The sequence below is a fragment of the Cannabis sativa genome, chromosome 2, assembly GCF_029168945.1.
Source record: "Cannabis sativa cultivar Pink pepper isolate KNU-18-1 chromosome 2, ASM2916894v1, whole genome shotgun sequence".
In the NCBI taxonomy this organism is placed as follows: domain Eukaryota; kingdom Viridiplantae; phylum Streptophyta; class Magnoliopsida; order Rosales; family Cannabaceae; genus Cannabis; species Cannabis sativa.
Window position 1 is genome coordinate 22,473,550 of NC_083602.1, and position 16,066 is coordinate 22,489,615.

At 33.5% G+C, this 16,066-nt stretch overlaps 2 protein-coding genes across 4 annotated transcripts; both read left to right on the top strand.

Annotated features, from left to right (window-relative positions):
• Positions 1 to 2,088: 2,088 nt before the first annotated feature.
• On the top strand, positions 2,089 to 9,339 carry LOC115719174 (serine/threonine protein phosphatase 2A regulatory subunit B''beta). The gene is made up of 13 exons (XM_030648114.2): positions 2,089 to 2,618; positions 3,200 to 3,442; positions 3,618 to 3,723; positions 3,803 to 3,902; positions 4,885 to 4,990; positions 5,189 to 5,279; positions 5,883 to 6,024; positions 6,222 to 6,369; positions 6,534 to 6,643; positions 7,100 to 7,256; positions 7,790 to 7,915; positions 8,014 to 8,163; positions 8,755 to 9,339. The coding sequence occupies exons 1-12, from the start codon at positions 2,469 to 2,471 to the stop codon at positions 8,152 to 8,154; spliced, it is 1,620 nt and encodes a 539-aa protein (XP_030503974.1). The 5' UTR covers positions 2,089 to 2,468; the 3' UTR covers positions 8,155 to 8,163; positions 8,755 to 9,339.
• Positions 9,340 to 9,671: 332 nt separating this feature from the next.
• Positions 9,672 to 15,447, top strand: LOC133034842 (diphthine--ammonia ligase-like). Of its 3 annotated transcripts, XM_061110279.1 has the most exons (13): positions 10,110 to 10,483; positions 10,656 to 10,727; positions 10,939 to 11,018; positions 11,393 to 11,618; positions 11,708 to 11,740; positions 11,844 to 11,926; positions 11,996 to 12,068; positions 12,366 to 12,711; positions 12,840 to 13,171; positions 13,305 to 13,642; positions 13,771 to 14,125; positions 14,569 to 14,784; positions 14,889 to 15,447. In XM_061110279.1, the coding sequence occupies exons 1-12, from the start codon at positions 10,406 to 10,408 to the stop codon at positions 14,782 to 14,784; spliced, it is 2,232 nt and encodes a 743-aa protein (XP_060966262.1). In that variant the 5' UTR covers positions 10,110 to 10,405; the 3' UTR covers positions 14,889 to 15,447. The 3 variants fall into 3 exon arrangements, with proteins under 3 accessions (XP_060966261.1, XP_060966262.1, XP_060966263.1); XM_061110278.1 differs by having other exon boundaries at positions 9,672 to 10,483; positions 14,569 to 15,447; XM_061110280.1 differs by lacking the exon at positions 10,110 to 10,483 and having other exon boundaries at positions 10,653 to 10,727; positions 10,939 to 11,043; positions 14,569 to 15,447.
• Positions 15,448 to 16,066: the final 619 nt, after the last annotated feature.

Genomic DNA, 16,066 nt, shown 5'->3' on the forward strand with positions numbered 1-16,066 from the left:
ATAATCTTTTGCTCCTTTGGGTTAGTGGGAGTTTCATGTTCTATCTTTTGAGATTACATTTATATGTAATTTACTTGTTGATGTTATGAACTACTTTGTGGGGCAATACTTTTTTTTTTATTATTGGATGTTTATGCTTTCAGTTAGGCTTTGTTATATTCTCGAGAATAATTAAATTGAAAGCATGTAGTTCATATCTTGCTGTGATTATTGTCTTTTAAGTTTAATTACTTAATGACAATGATATTTTGTTGGCTTAATTTTTTAAGCATGTTTAGTGACACTGACTTATTTGTTAAGTAGTGTATGGTTAGTTTCACTGGCTTATTCATTAAGCATCACGGTATCAGTGAAATTGAGGACTAATAAGGATATTATGTTATTTTAAATTGATCACATGTTGAACATAATTCCTTACCACACTACTAGACTTATTGTGTAACGCCCTGACCCTCAGGGACGCCATGTATGTGCTTTTACAAACTTATTTCTTCCTAATCTATTAGTTTAGGAAAAGTGTGGTTTAAATTAAAACACTTAATAGTTTCAAATTAGAATACAAACTTCCAAAAGTACCACTATAATGTGGGGGATCCCCTATTTATAAATTTTGTTATAACAAATTACAAAACCACTAATACACAAGTAAGGTTATATTTTCAAACATAGAAAAAAGGGTCGATCCTGCTTCCCGAAAGCCAAGACACCACGACTGATATGTACATTGCTGGGAGACCTCTGATTCCCAAACATAGCTTTAACTTTCTTACCTGCACCACGAAGCACCCGTGAGTCACAATGACTCAGCAAGAAAAGATATTAAATCAAAAGCATTGTAAACGCAGATATTCACATCTCAATATAACGTATATATATTTGTGACTCACGCATATCCATCATGCATATCTATATAGTTTTAACATTTATATAATCACATGCATATTACACAATATAGGAAAACCACAACATCTTAGTCAACATCTTCATCATTACCCTAAATGAATATTTAATCAACACATAACCATATATTCTCAGTGCTTCGCAAAGCACTCCAATTTTTACGTTCCTATGAACAATTACTCTTACTTTCCATGAGTCACTGAGGCTCTGCAAGGAAAGTGACTAATTTCATAAGCAATATAACATTCATTCAGTCACATTATAACAAAGCTTATTCAATTACAACTCATCACATTATAACATGTTTGATCTATTTCACATCATCATAACCACACAATCCCGGTACTTCATAAAGTACCTTTACCACTCGTTAACCACGAGCTACATATGTCACTATCGTTGCTCGATACAGCAAACGATAAGTAAGAAATCTATCTGCAGTTTCAGGAGTAATTACTCATAACGGTAATGACTGTTTCTTTTACTCAATCATAATTGAGTCACAATGATAATAATCGTTTCATATCATTTCCCTGAGTAAAAAGGAAAAAAAAGTAAAAAAAAAAATTATTTTTTTAATTTGATTTTTTTATTTTTTTTAAATATTTATAATTATTTTAAAACTAAAATTACGTGGACCACTAAAAATTTACCACGTGTACAAGTGTGTACACGTGGACAGTCCACCGTGGAACTTAACTGTGATTTTTGGACGAAGGGGTACAGATCAAAACAGAACCAGGATTTAGGTAGTTACGCCGTCAAAATTTCAGTTTTTGTGGTTAATTGTTACAAACCGTAAAATTAAAGTGGTTTAGCCGCCAATATCCCTATTTTATAAATATACAAAAAAAAAAGAAAAGAAAATATGATTATATGAAATTTTAAATATTTTTATGATTTTATTTATAGAAAATACATTTATTTTATATATTTTTATATTGTATTTTTATTAATTTATTATTATTTGTATTTTTTTTTTGGTTATTTTGATTTTGTTCAAACGTTATTTTTCTATTATTTATATTTAATTTTTTTAAAAATATAAATAAATTTTTTTTTGAGAAAAATATAAAATAAAATATTTGAACATATATATTTTAAAAGTAGTATTATATTTAATTATCCATATAAATTATGCTTAGATCATAACATTATTTTTTTCTAATTATAAATAATTCGTAAACATGACACGTGTCCCACTTCAGACCGAATTTATCAGAATTTCATGTGTTATTTCACAGATCTTTTTCTGCTCTCTTTCTTTCCTTTTTTATTTTCATTTTATTTCATTTCATTTTGTAGCTATTCCCCACTGAAAATTTCATCGATCTCTGAAACAAAATTTCCATTCTCATTTTCTCTGACTTTTCATTCATTCCTTTCCCGTTTATATCTCCAATTACATCCACCTTCTTCTTCAAGGAATCAAAATTTACTTTTCGAAGATCTAGGGTTTTCTCTCCCCCATTCCACACCTCAAGAGGTTTGGCCATTGGAGTGAACGCTCTTGTTTTCGGATTTGCAAATCTAGGGTTCGTTGATCTAGTATATGTGTTTCGTCATCCATGAGTATGGAAATCGTCGGGGATGCGGCGTCGTTCGACGCCGACCTGTTACAGCTCTCTGAGGTCTCTCCTTTGGCCATGAAAGCGAATCCAGGTTTTGTCGATACTATTTTTGAGCATTGGCTTGCGCTTCCCGACACTAATCGTCTGGTATTTTCTATTTCATATTAGTATTGTGTTGTTTTGAATCTCGCAATTCGAATTAATTTATAGGTTATCTGTTTTTTGTTATGTTTTTTCTTTCCTCGTTTGATTAATTTTTTTTTATATGTTTTGTCAATTCTGTGCGAAGATTAGTGTATTGAAATCAAAGAAGGCTTTTTGGTTGATTTATTTTCTTTAGCCTGATGTTGATATGCTATAAATTGATTCAGACTCGATTCTGTTGATTATTGAAAGTGGTGATTGTTGTTGAATGGGTATATGTATAAACAAGGCGGAGGAGAAAAAATATACTTGTGGCTGATTACTCTGAATCGTGTTTGTATTAATTCTTTAGAATTCTCGTCTTTATCTCTCTTAAGTATTTATCAATATATTAATTCTACTCAATTCTTTATGAAAGAAAACGAAATTATTAGCAATCTTGGAAAGAATTATTCTTTTTAAAATAAATATTTTGGAAGGCGGATTATTCTTGTCCAATATCTGTATTTTAACGAGATTTATTTTGCAAAGCCAATAAAGTGGAGAGTGTGCTAATTGTCTGTTTTCAACATTTTCGAGTGTAGGTGACGACATTGCTCAATGAAGCTAAATCAGGTGGTCCGTTGAATGTGCCTGGAAACTCTTCTAGTCCACATGCCACTTCTAGCAATTCTTTGCCTTCCATGTTTCCTGCAGGAAGTGCTCCTCCTCTATCACCTAGAAGTACATCTGGCTCTCCTCGCATAATGAAACAGAGGACTGGCCCTTCTAATCTGGGTTCTCCATTGAAACTAATTAGCGAGCCAGTTAAAGAATTGATACCTCAGGTTCGAGAAGAATTCTTATAATTTTCTGTAATAAGGGGGCCTTTTGCTACGTGTTTCATTTTTTATTTATTTATTTATTGAGAATTGGGGGAGAGGGACTCAACTCACTATCTTTTGACTTGATTACTGAACTGTGTTTGATTGGTTCTAATATTTGTGCTTTTGTGGCTTGCAGTTTTACTTTCAAAATGGTCGTCCACCTGCAAACGAGTTAAAAGAACAATGCTTGTTTAGGATTAATCAGTTCTTCTATGGTCACTTGGATGGATTACAGATTAGTGGTGAGATAAACTTTTGATATAAGGATAAGTAATGGTCTGACTCCAATAGCGGATTTTTTAATTTCTGTTTTCATTTCAGAATTTAAATCTGTTACGAAGGAAATTTGCAAGCTGCCATCATTTTTCTCTACGGCTCTTTTCAAAAAGATTGATGCTAGCAATGCTGGTTATGTAACAAGGTATTTGAACATTTTTTGGTTTCGGAACGTTGTGAGAGTCCTTTTTGCATTGTACTTGCATAAGAGTCTTTGTGGTGGATGTTACACTGTTGCTTTCTATTTCATTGGTCTATCTTTTTGCTTTTCTACCAAGAAGAAACACCAACATTCATTTTTTTTTTAATATGTTAGATGGCCTCAAGTCTTCTTGCTTCCCACATCCATTCAAACAGTAAATTTTATGTATCTCATTCTTTAAATGAACAGGAAATCATCCTTCTTATTCTTTTCAAAAATATTTGTTGGGGAGCATCACTTTTATTTACAGTATACTTACCAGGGGAGAGAATTGGTGGACCTCATCACTCTTTAGAAATTTGCGTTATGGTGTTGTGCCTAAATAATTTGCAAACTTTGAGTTTTTGAGATCAACTTTTTTAGGTCATATATTGGCTGAATGATCTCTTTTGTATTACAGTTCTTGCATATTATGGAAGATTTTGTTATGTGGATCAAATGTAGCTTTAGTAAATTAGAGAAAGTCTTGCTTGTCAATTTTTTTTTTCCCTAGAAATCTGCATACAGAATTTGAAAGTATTGTGGTATGTAGGCTTGTGTTTGAGTGATAGTGGCTTTCTTCAAAAGTCGAGAAACACTAAAAGTAACTTTCACTCTGTGATTTGGGATTAACGTTTAGCTTATGTGTATAGTTGATAAATTTGGAATTAGGGTGGATTGATCTTTCTTTTTTGAGTGAACGGTGTCCTTGGTAATTTTTTTTTTTTAAAATCTTTTTAGTCAAGTGGGGACATCCACTTAACTGAAATTTGAATGAGCTCTTTTGCAAAATGGTTATTTTGGTGTTTGTTAAAATGAATACGTGAAATTAATAAGTTTGTACAGTTCACATGTATCAGTTCTTATATATTAACTATTTTGTTTGTAGATAAGTTTGTACAGTTCACATGTATCAGTTCTTATATATTAACTATTTTGTTTGTAGAGATGCTTTTGTTGATTATTGGATCAATGGAAATATGTTGACTATGGATATGGCTACTCAAATATATGTGATTCTAAAGCAACCGGATCTTAAGTACCTTACTCAGGTTATCTTTTATTTTATTTTGTCTTCTTAAATTCATTCCATGTGAATAATGTCATCATAGCCAGCTAATTATCTTTGAAGATCCAAAAGTTATTAATTACTTGTTGCTAAGGATTGGAACTGTGTTCACAATTGTAGTATTTCTCTTGTTTGATTAATTGATACGGTATATATTTTTTCAATGCTTCTTTGATGACAGGATGACTTTAAGCCTGTGCTACGTGAACTTTTGGCAACTCATCCAGGGTTAGAGTTTCTACAAAGCACACCTGAGTTTCAGGAAAGATATGGTTTGTTCTCCATGATTAAATGTTTACCATTTCCCATGATTCATTATTTATTACTTTGATGGCTTAATTCCAGTTGTTGAAAATGTGCATCGAATACTAGTATGAATTTCAAATGAAATGTGGGATATACACTAGTGAGGAACTTATCTTCAATTTTATATATACGACTATAGCTTTTTAAGCTTCTTTTGGCTTTATATTTTGATATTTACATGGATATATGACCATATACCACTTCTGAGTTCTTATTGGACTGTTTGCTTTGTGTATGCAAGTTGTCTCTATGACAGTTGATTATTGTTTTACTAGAGGAGAAAGTGGAGCTTTGAGCTGGCTAGATATGGAATTTCTTAGGACTTGTGCTCTCTATGTGTATCTAGGCTATTTTCTAAGATGAGAACTTACACTCGTTCTCAGAAGTATAGACTGTAGTGATATTATCTAGTCTGTTGTTTATAACTTGTATTAAAATATTTACATGGGATATTATTTGTTTAAATTTTGAATTATTGTGGCAATGATATGGCTATAAAAGCTATTTAATTATTTCTCTTACTTTTTAGTTTATGTTTTTAACTTTTGAAATATTATTGCAATGGCCAGCTGAAACTGTTATATACAGAATATTTTACTACATAAATAGATGCGGGACCGGTCATCTTACCCTCAGGGAGCTGAAACGTGGGAACCTGATTGATGCCATGCAACATGCAGATGAAGAAGAGGACATCAACAAAGTGTTGAGGTAAATATTCTGGATAAGGACTTGTCGTAGCTGTGCGTGGTTATTATATTACTGGTATAGAATAGAAACCATATCACTAGTTTTCACTTCTCACATGATTATGATAAGATTTCATTGCATGAGTATGCTTCCTTGTAACATGATATCAGGTTTCTAAAAATACTAACATCTTTTTGTCCCGTGTTATTCTTTGACAGATACTTCTCTTATGAGCATTTTTATGTCATATATTGCAAGTTCTGGGAGCTGGATACGGACCATGATTTTTTGATCGATAAAGAAAATCTTATCAGATATGGTAACCATGCACTTACCTACCGTATTGTTGATAGAATATTTACCCAGGTTTGTGTTGCTGCAATGTTTTGTTTTTATAATTACCATTACATACAAAGGATTTTTTTTTTTGGTATTCAATAAGAAAGATATATTTTCTGTCTTCCCTCTAGTGCTGGTCAGATTTATTATTAAGTTTTAGAATTATTTATCACCTTTCTTTTGGCTGGCAGATCCCCAGAAAGTTTACCAGTAAAGTTGAAGGAAAAATGGGCTATGAAGATTTTGTTTACTTCATTCTGTCAGAGGAGGATAAATCATCTGAGCCTAGCCTTGAGTATTGGTATGTCTGCACCCAAATTTTGTCTGTTTTTTTTTTGTTATGTTGCTTTTGGCTGGATCACTCTAATTTTAATATTCTTTCATCTTTTCGTTTCTTGGTCTTCTTATAAATATGCTACTTTTCTGAGGTAGCCTTTCCAGCTTACAAGAAAAAAAATTATGCTAGAACAGTTGCCTAAGTTCAGAGTAATATGCTATTCCTATTTTTCACTCATCATCATTATGGATGTGACATGTCTCTTTACTTTTATATTAAATTAACTTAGAGGAGGGACATATACAAGCAACATATGATCTGATTTTATAAATCTGCAAGCAACATATGTTCTGATTTTAGTTTGGTAAAGGACTGTTGATCAGCTTAGCTTAGCAGTACTAATGAATGCTTTGCTTTCTCTATTTATGGTACTTGCTATGCCCTTCAGCTTGCGTAGTTCTGACATTAATTTTCTTGTAGGTTCAAGTGCATAGATTTGGATGGAAATGGAATTTTAACAAGAAATGAACTGCAATTCTTTTACGAGGAGCAATTGCATCGGATGGAATGTATGGCACAAGAACCTGTCCTTTTTGAGGATATACTATGCCAGATAATTGACATGATAGGACCCGAGGTTTTACGTTTTCTATATTAGTCACTTTTTTTTTATAATAAAAAAAATGTCTTAATTTGATGGTTTCAGTGGATTAAACTCCCTTTCCTGCATTCACCATTTTCCCCTATCCACTTATTTATAATTTCTATCCATTTCTTAAGTGGTGAATCAATGTTGCTAGTACATATTTCTAGCTAACTAAGTTTCATTGAATTTTTATTTCGTCAAGCGAATTATGTGAATTTTTAAATTCAGGCTAAGGAGAGTCTGCAACTTAGTATTCTATTAATGTTTGAATTAATCTGTTATCCACCACATCTGTAGACAGTATGCAAATAAACCAATGAGTATTGGCTTGGTACGGTATATAGTCGTGTATGTTGAGAATGCTAAAGAAAGTTATAGCCGTAATTTGTCTAGTAGAATGTTTTATGAGAATTTCAGTTGGTCATGTCTAGCTATTTCACCCAACACATTTTTTTTTCTTTTCTAAATCAATTGTGTTGAGAGAGTTTCATTTGAGGTTGACATTGAGTTCCTTTCTCTTGCAGAATGAGAGCTATATTACCCTCCGTGACTTAAAAGGTTGTAAACTTTCCGGAAGTGTTTTCAATATCCTCTTCAACCTTAATAAGTTTATGGCATTTGAAACTCGTGATCCGTTCCTCATCCGCCAGGTACATGATACACATCAACTAATTGGAACAAATTTTTTGTAGAAGTGATATCATTTCCATTGTTAGTTTTGGGTTTGATGGTGCTGTGATATGAACAGGAACGTGAAAATCCAACCTTGACAGAGTGGGATCGCTTTGCACATAGAGAATATATTAGGCTTTCAATGGAAGAAGATGTTGAAGATGCTTCCAATGGAAGTGCAGAAGTTTGGGACGAATCACTCGAGGCTCCCTTCTGAGTTCATTAAGTAAGCTAAGCTAATTAAGTTGTTTTCTGAGTCACTATGTAAATTGTCTGGCCAAAGTTTGGTTGCTCTTATTAATTATGCAAGTAAAGAATGACCCCTTTACTCAGGCACATACAGATACTTGAGAGTCCTTCAAAATGATATCATTCATCACATTTCCCATACATGTGATAAATTTAGGATGGTTAAATGGTTTCGACTGTGGCTTTTTATTCTATTTTTTAGCTCTTGGGCGTCAATAATTTGATAAGAGCACTGTGCACATGATAAACATCAGATAAATATAAATAATCTCAGAACAGCTAGATTTTCATTTTCTCTCATCTGCACTAAAGAAAATCAAGTTTTGGTGCATGTATTCACAACCTCTATATGCAAATATGTTTTTAGTTTTTCATTCTGGCATGCTGGTATGCTGTTGCTAAATGCATTACCTATGAACTCAAATGCGCCATAGATGGATCACATTCACATGTTAATCTTCACGAGAAACAAGTTATTTCCTTGTGTTCATTCTCTTTATGACTATAGCAAATGATTATATATATATATCCATGGGAACTCCCTTTATTTGTTTTTGTTTTGTTGCAGGCCCTGACAAGAAATTTTTTCTTAATTCAATCTTTAAACTGGCCATCCATCCAAGTCCATAGGGATCAGTTACTGAATGGGCACACAGTGTAGAGAGAGACCTGAATCTATCAAAAGGGGAAATCTGGGTTGCGCAGTGTGGGAAAGGCATTGCGTGCCACAGCAATAATATTAATAATTTCCAGATATTCGAGTGCAGTTATTGACACAGCATTGATTGATTACAATCAACAGCCCATTTGCCTGCCTCTCATACAAATTAGAAGTTGCACGAGGAGTAGCTGTCTGCTGATAGTTGATCGATCAAACACAGCCAGATTTAAAGTATTTAAGAACATTCAATTCCTTCCCCCTCTCACCTTTTTCTTTTACTTTCTCCCAAAATTTAACCTTCAGTTGTAAGTTATCAGCTATGTTAGTCTCTCTTTTCCTCACCCCCTTCTATTTTTCCCCAGAAAAAAAAAATTATTTCTTTCAAGTTAGTGGTTGGCTCTTTAGATACATGCTGGGTGGTTTCAGATTTTATTTCTCATCTAGGAATTTTGGATCGGTCTTTTGTCATTATAAATTGGTTTTCAGTGTTGATTTTTTTTTTTTTATTTTCGGTTCCCGATTGGTCAATTTTCAGTTCTCGGCCCCATCATTCCCACAATTTTTCGTTGGCTCCCTATATTGATTGGGTGGGGTCGAGTGAAACAGCGGTGATTAACTACTAATGGCTTAAGAGATGATAATTGAAAAAAGAAGCTTGGTATTGTAGTCTACTACTCTACAACTATTGTCAAGTTTTGCGGCTCCTATGATGAAATAGTTCATTTTGTTATGTGTTTGCTTGGTGGGTATTCATTTTGATAGTCTATACTATATACCAAGTTTATGCTTAAAGATGCAACGGTTGCATAAAGTATATATTTCATTTAATGATATCATTTAGAATAATCATAGAATCTAGCATATCATATGTGAAGGAAAGTAATTCTGAGATGGAACTTAAATGGACAGATTCAAATTGAGTTGAGATAAGACTCGCTTTCAGCTAAACAGAAAAAGCACATCCAGACAACTGAATAACTTAAATTGATGTAGTATTTTTTTATGCACCTTGTTTCTATAACAAACTAAATAAATAAAAACAAGTACTATTATCCTTTCAGAAAAGTAAAGAAGTAAGCATTATTGTAAACCTTGGTTTGGAGAAGAAGAGTGCTGATTTGTTAATGTTTCAATCTTATATAATTTAAATTTCCTCAAAAGAAGAATAAATAAAGTAATATTTTCATATATTAAAATTTGAGAGTTGCGAAAGAGGGAAGAGCATATAAGTAATTGACTTAATTTTTTTAATATGAACAAATAAAATAAATAATAGGGTAAATATATATAAGATATACTTTTGCCATCAATTTAGTGTTATAATAAAAACGAAGTTAATTTTATGGTTAAACAACAGAGTTTGGTCAGGTCTCTCCCTGACTCGTGTATGTAAACAAACGCAACCTATCAAAGAAGAAGGTAAATCCATAAAGTTGGATCAGGGTTTGGACTTTGGAGGTTCACCACCTGGCTTCGGATTTGAGCGAGTGTGAGGAAGACAGCAGCAGTAGCAACAGCATCACTTGTCAGAAGAGCCAGAAATCAGAACTCAGAAGTGATGAAGGTGGTTGCTTTAGTAAGCGGTGGCAAGGATAGCTGCTACGCCATGATGAAATGCATCCAATATGGTCACCAGGTCCTTCCACTTTCAAATCCCCTGTTTATATTTCAGCTACTATACTCTTTCTTTTTCTTTCAAATTCATTTTTACAATCATTACCATCACCATCTTCTTAAACTCGACTGCCCACTGGAATTTGATTTCTAATATATCTTCTTCTCCACCTATTCATGTTTTCATCGGTTAGGTTGTGGCATTGGCGAACTTGATGCCAGTTGATGATTCAGTTGACGAGCTCGATAGTTACATGTATCAAACTGTAAGCTTTTATTTATTTTTAAAGAAGAAAATTAATGAATGCCCCAGAACTTTATTTAATGAAGAAATATGCCAGACTATTGAGGCTAGTAGTATTGGATAGGTTTGGTTGGGTGAGTGTGTGTGTGTGTTTGTGACTCTGAGCTTCAATTACCCTCAAATGTATAATTAATTAGCTGTTTATGGATTGGACTATTGATTGCTTTTATCAGGTTGGGCACCAAATAATCGTTAGCTATGCTGAATGCATGGGACTTCCCCTATTCAGAAGGAGAATACAAGGATCCACAAGGCAAGCCTTTATGCAGAAACTTTTGGTAAAACCTGTATCTTATATTTCGGAAGGTTCCATCGTTTTCTTCACATCGTCTTACTATGAAAATGTTTTTGAAATAGTTATATGGGAAACAGTCACAAAATAGTATAACTAGCTTCGTGGTCAGATTTCAGATGTAGAAGGATTTAAATCTTTTTGAAGGCTGCAGCGTTTTATATAAAGTTATTTTAATGTGATCTTTGTTCTCGAATAAAGGATCTTCCCTACAGAACAAGAGCTTGCAGTTTTACTAGGCGTTTTGGTCTTCTCAAAGCATGCTGTGTCCTGTTATAGTATGGTGCATATAAAGCTTACTTTTCAGTTTCCAATGAATTTTGTGGACTTTTCAGGCATGAGAAGCTTACCTATACAACAACTCCAGGTGATGAAGTTGAAGATATGTTCATTTTGCTAAATGAAGTGAAGAAACAGATACCCTCTGTTGGTGCAGTATCTTCTGGTGCCATTGCATCAGATTATCAGAGGCTGCGGGTGGAAAGTGTGTGTTCAAGGTTAGGGCTTGTTTCCCTGGCGTATTTGTGGAAGCAGGATCAGTCATTGCTCCTTCAAGAGATGGTAATTTGTACTTTTGTATGTGAATTTGTTCATTTAACATTGAAAGTTCTTACATCTCATGAAATGATTTTCTTTTCTATTACAATCAGATTGCAAGTGAGATATTGGCTATTACTGTGAAGGTATAATTTTTAATTTCACTTGTTATTTAGTTATGACTTTTCTTGCTATATTTTGGAAAGAGTTCAGCCGTCTATTAAACAGTATTTTTTTCTCCTTTTATAGGTCGCTGCAATGGGGTTGGACCCGACAAAGCACTTGGGCAAAGATTTAGCTTCCCTGAGTCCCTATCTGCATAAGTTGAAAGGGTATGCTATTTTCCCCCTTTTTGAGCTTAGCATTGTAATTTTTTTTTGGCTAACTATCATCCTTGGCAGGTTGTATGGAATTAATGTTTGTGGTGAAGGAGGGGAATATGAAACATTAACACTTGATTGCCCTCTCTTTGTTGTAAGTTTCTTCCTCCCATGGATATTTTATTGTTCCCTGCTTAGTTAAGAGGCTTCTCTTCTTCATGATGGCCGTGAGTATGCAGTCACTATAATTTATTCAGAATTTTTTTGTTTGTGTAATTTGATCTGTTTTAGGTAATGACCTCTGCAACTAGAGGAAATATTTTCAGATTGTTTATATTTTGATTTTGACCTCATAATACGTCTACACTTGCCATGATGTTACCGTTTCAAAGTTTATGTTAATTGTAATTCATTTTTCGGCTCTAATAAATATACATTTTTGTGGTTACAGAATGCTCGAATTATGCTTGATGAGTTTCAAGTTATTCTGCACTCTTCAGATTCTATTGCTCCAGCTGCGGTCCTTCATACATTGGCTTTTCATTTGGAACATAAGAAATGGCAGTGTTCTTTGCCTGGCAGTGGCGAAACTCAAGAGATCTGTCTGGAGAACAAGGGTTCTGTCTTTGAAGTGGAAGGAGACAGTGCACAAGTATGTGATGCTGCAGTCCAGTCTGCCGCTGAAGTGCTAGATTCAATCACTATTGCAGAAAATAAGCTTCACATTTCAAGAACACAGAAAGGTGATACGTTTTCCATTTGTTGCTGGTTGGAACATTCAACCAATTCTTCAACAGGTAATCAAAGGATAATTGGCTTCCAGTACTCAGATTTGCAAGCTTCTTTGTTTCCCAGGTTCATTCCTTATGGTCAGTGTTTCTAGTCTGCAACCTAATCATTATTTGTTTTCTGTATATTTTGGTAGGTGTACAAGAAGATTTGACAGCTGTGCTAAGACGAATGGAATTGAAACTTGCAGAATATGGTTTTGGATGGGAGAATGTCCTCTATATTCATCTCTATATTGCTGATATGAAGGAATTCACAACGGCAAATGAAACATATGTGAGATTTATCAAACAGGAGAAATGTCGTTTTGGTGTTCCATCGCGCAGTACAATTGAACTGCCTTTATTGGAAGTGGGGCTGGGTAATGCATACATGGAAGTTTTAGTGGCAAATGACCATACTAAAAGAGTTCTACATGTACAAAGTATTTCCTCTTGGGCTCCTAGTTGTATTGGACCGTATAGCCAGGTGCAAAGCTGCTTGATACTTGTTACTGAATTGATAATTGGGATTAGCAATGTGCTTATTCTTGTTTGGTCAATTATTTAATTCTAGAGATTTTCTTTGCCTGCTCTGATTTCATGTTTTTGTGTGTTGATAGGCAACATTGCACAAGAATATACTTCATATGGCTGGGCAGTTGGGGCTTGATCCTCCCACAATGATCCTATGTGAGGGAGGCATCACAGCTGAGTTGGAAAAGGCATTAGAAAACAGTGAAGCTGTGGCAAAATGCTTTAATAGTTCGATATCTACTTCAGCTATTATATTTGTCGTTTACTGTTCAGCACGTATTCCCTCATCTGAGAGACATCAGATTCAAGATAAGCTAGATGTATTCCTTAAGCAAATAAGGCCTTCCCATTTCAACAAAGAGAGCATATCTGAAGCTGTCGATCCCATTTTTCTATATATCCTAGCCCCTGATCTGCCAAAAAGGTGTGTAGTTATGTATCTTATATATTTATTTATTTATTTGTCAACTATTTTTTCTACATTTTCACTAAATTTGTCTTCAGAAATTTGGTCAAATTCATAATCACATGCCCTTGGCTTATGTTTTACAGAGCGCTTGTGGAAGTTAAGCCCATTCTTTTTATTCCGGAGGATATTGAAGAAACAAATGGTACTTTGAAAGACCCATCTTGCATACAGGGTCCTAGTTGTTGGGGATTTCAGCATGAAAGCTGGCATGACCAATGCATTAAAAAATGTGTTGTTCCTGGAGAACTATGCACAATTATTTTGTGTGTTACAAGTGAAGTTGCAATGAAACTCGGTTCTGCAACTTCAGGTGCTGAAAATAGAACGGACTATGACAATTATTTCACAGAGGAGCAGTTAAGAGAGATATCAAGATTTTGTATATATCTTCTTAACAGAGTTATTACAGAAAATGGTTTCTCTTGGGAAGACATTATGGTAGGTTTGCTTTATACACACTTGTTAAATCTGATTATTCTGACTGTCTTGGTATATATATTTTGATGTGTAAGGTCATGTTACTATGGATGTTTGTGTCAAATCTTTACATCATTTAGGCTTAGGGAGTTCTTTAAAACTTTGGTTTAAAATATCAGATGCGATAGTGAGAAAGTGGAAACTAAGTTGACTCTTTTTTATTTGCAACAATAGACTAAACAAAAGATCTTTTGAATAAATGTGTCATTTGGCGGACCTTTTGTACCACACAATTTTGATCTATATTTTTTGAGTCAGCTTCATATTTGCATTTTGTATTTTCCTTAGACACATTTCATATTATATATATGTATTCATATTTTCCAGTTTTCACTGTTTTTTTTTTTGCTGCTAGTATCTTTATTTTCATTTGTATTGTTCTCATGTAAAGTTTATTTTTTCAGTACTTGAGGCTATATTTTCCAACAAGCCTTCATGTACCCCTGGAGAAATTGTCCTTCGTGTTCGCCAATGCATTCACTGAACTTGCTGCAATGGATCAGACACTTAAAATTGACAACGAGCCCATCTTCAACCTTGTCCCTGTTGTGGGCGCAGGGAACTCTGCCACATCCATGGATGATATATTCACCTGTGAACTAATGGCTAGGAGATTATGAGTATGATTTCTTCTCTTGAAGAGTCCTTATTTTTAATTTTCCTATCACTGATTCACAAGCTTTAAGAATTTGAGGGGAAACTGAAGATTTGAAATCCTTTAAAGATAGCAGAGTCTCTTTCTTGACCCCCTTCCACCTTTAATGACTCTCTGCAATGGCTTCATGGAATGATCAATTCAGGACAGGTTTTTCTAGGTAAACGACTTGCCATCTAGGCATGGCTCTTAACTATCAGCTCTTTTTATTTTTTTTTCTTTTTAATTCTTATTATTGTGTAAAATCTATTATCTGTTAGCATGTTGCACCATTAATCTTTTTGCTGTTGTAAAATCTTTGTGCTTGAGCTGTAAGTTCATGTCTTTATAGATCAACAAGATTATGTTGAACTAGTTAAAAAGGAAAAAAAAAAAAATCTAGAGAAAGAGAGAGTTGCAGACAATTTTGGATAAGCTGTTAACTCAGGTGTACTTGAGTGAAAGTAAACCGTCAAAATGAAATGATCACACAGAACATTATGATATGATCTCACAACTAGACAAATACTTTTTCATTTTTATTGTTTGTCAAACACCATGCACAGACATTTTAAGAGGGGCTTTGTTAACTTGCCACCTTTGGACCATACTAATGTGATTGCTAAATGTCATATCCTTCTTAATCAAATGTTGAATTCAGCTTTATCTCAAAAAAAAAAAAAAAATGTTGAATTTAGGCAGATTTTTTTTTTTTTTTTTTTTTTTTTAGGATTTGTGTGCAGGTCACATCACATCTTACATACTGCCTGAATTATATGGTCCAAGAGCTTGGATAGGGGATCCCTAATTTTTCCTTTTGTTCTTCCCAAACTTACCTTTTTTTCACAAATGCTATAATTTTAATTTTAATCATAAAATTGATCTATTTAATAATTATAGTTAATTATCAAATAAAATTATCTTTTAACTTATTTATTAATTAGATTTTACAAAATCTCATAATTAACAAATAAACTCAAAAACCTTTTTTCTTCTCAAATAAGTTATTGTTTAGTGAAAATTTATAAACAAGACATAGTTTAATTTCGAATTCTAATTGATTAATTAAAACCAATTAAATGAGTCTACAAGCCAATATTATCTCAACTAGTGCGAGGACCATGAGCATACTTAATCAAGTTCCCAATAAGAAGTTCTAAAATTTACCGAGTAAATTTTCTATCTTATTAATTCCTCTGGACTCCATTATAGATTTAAAATTACACTCCTAATTACATAAAACGCTCTATATGTTTCATATATAGATA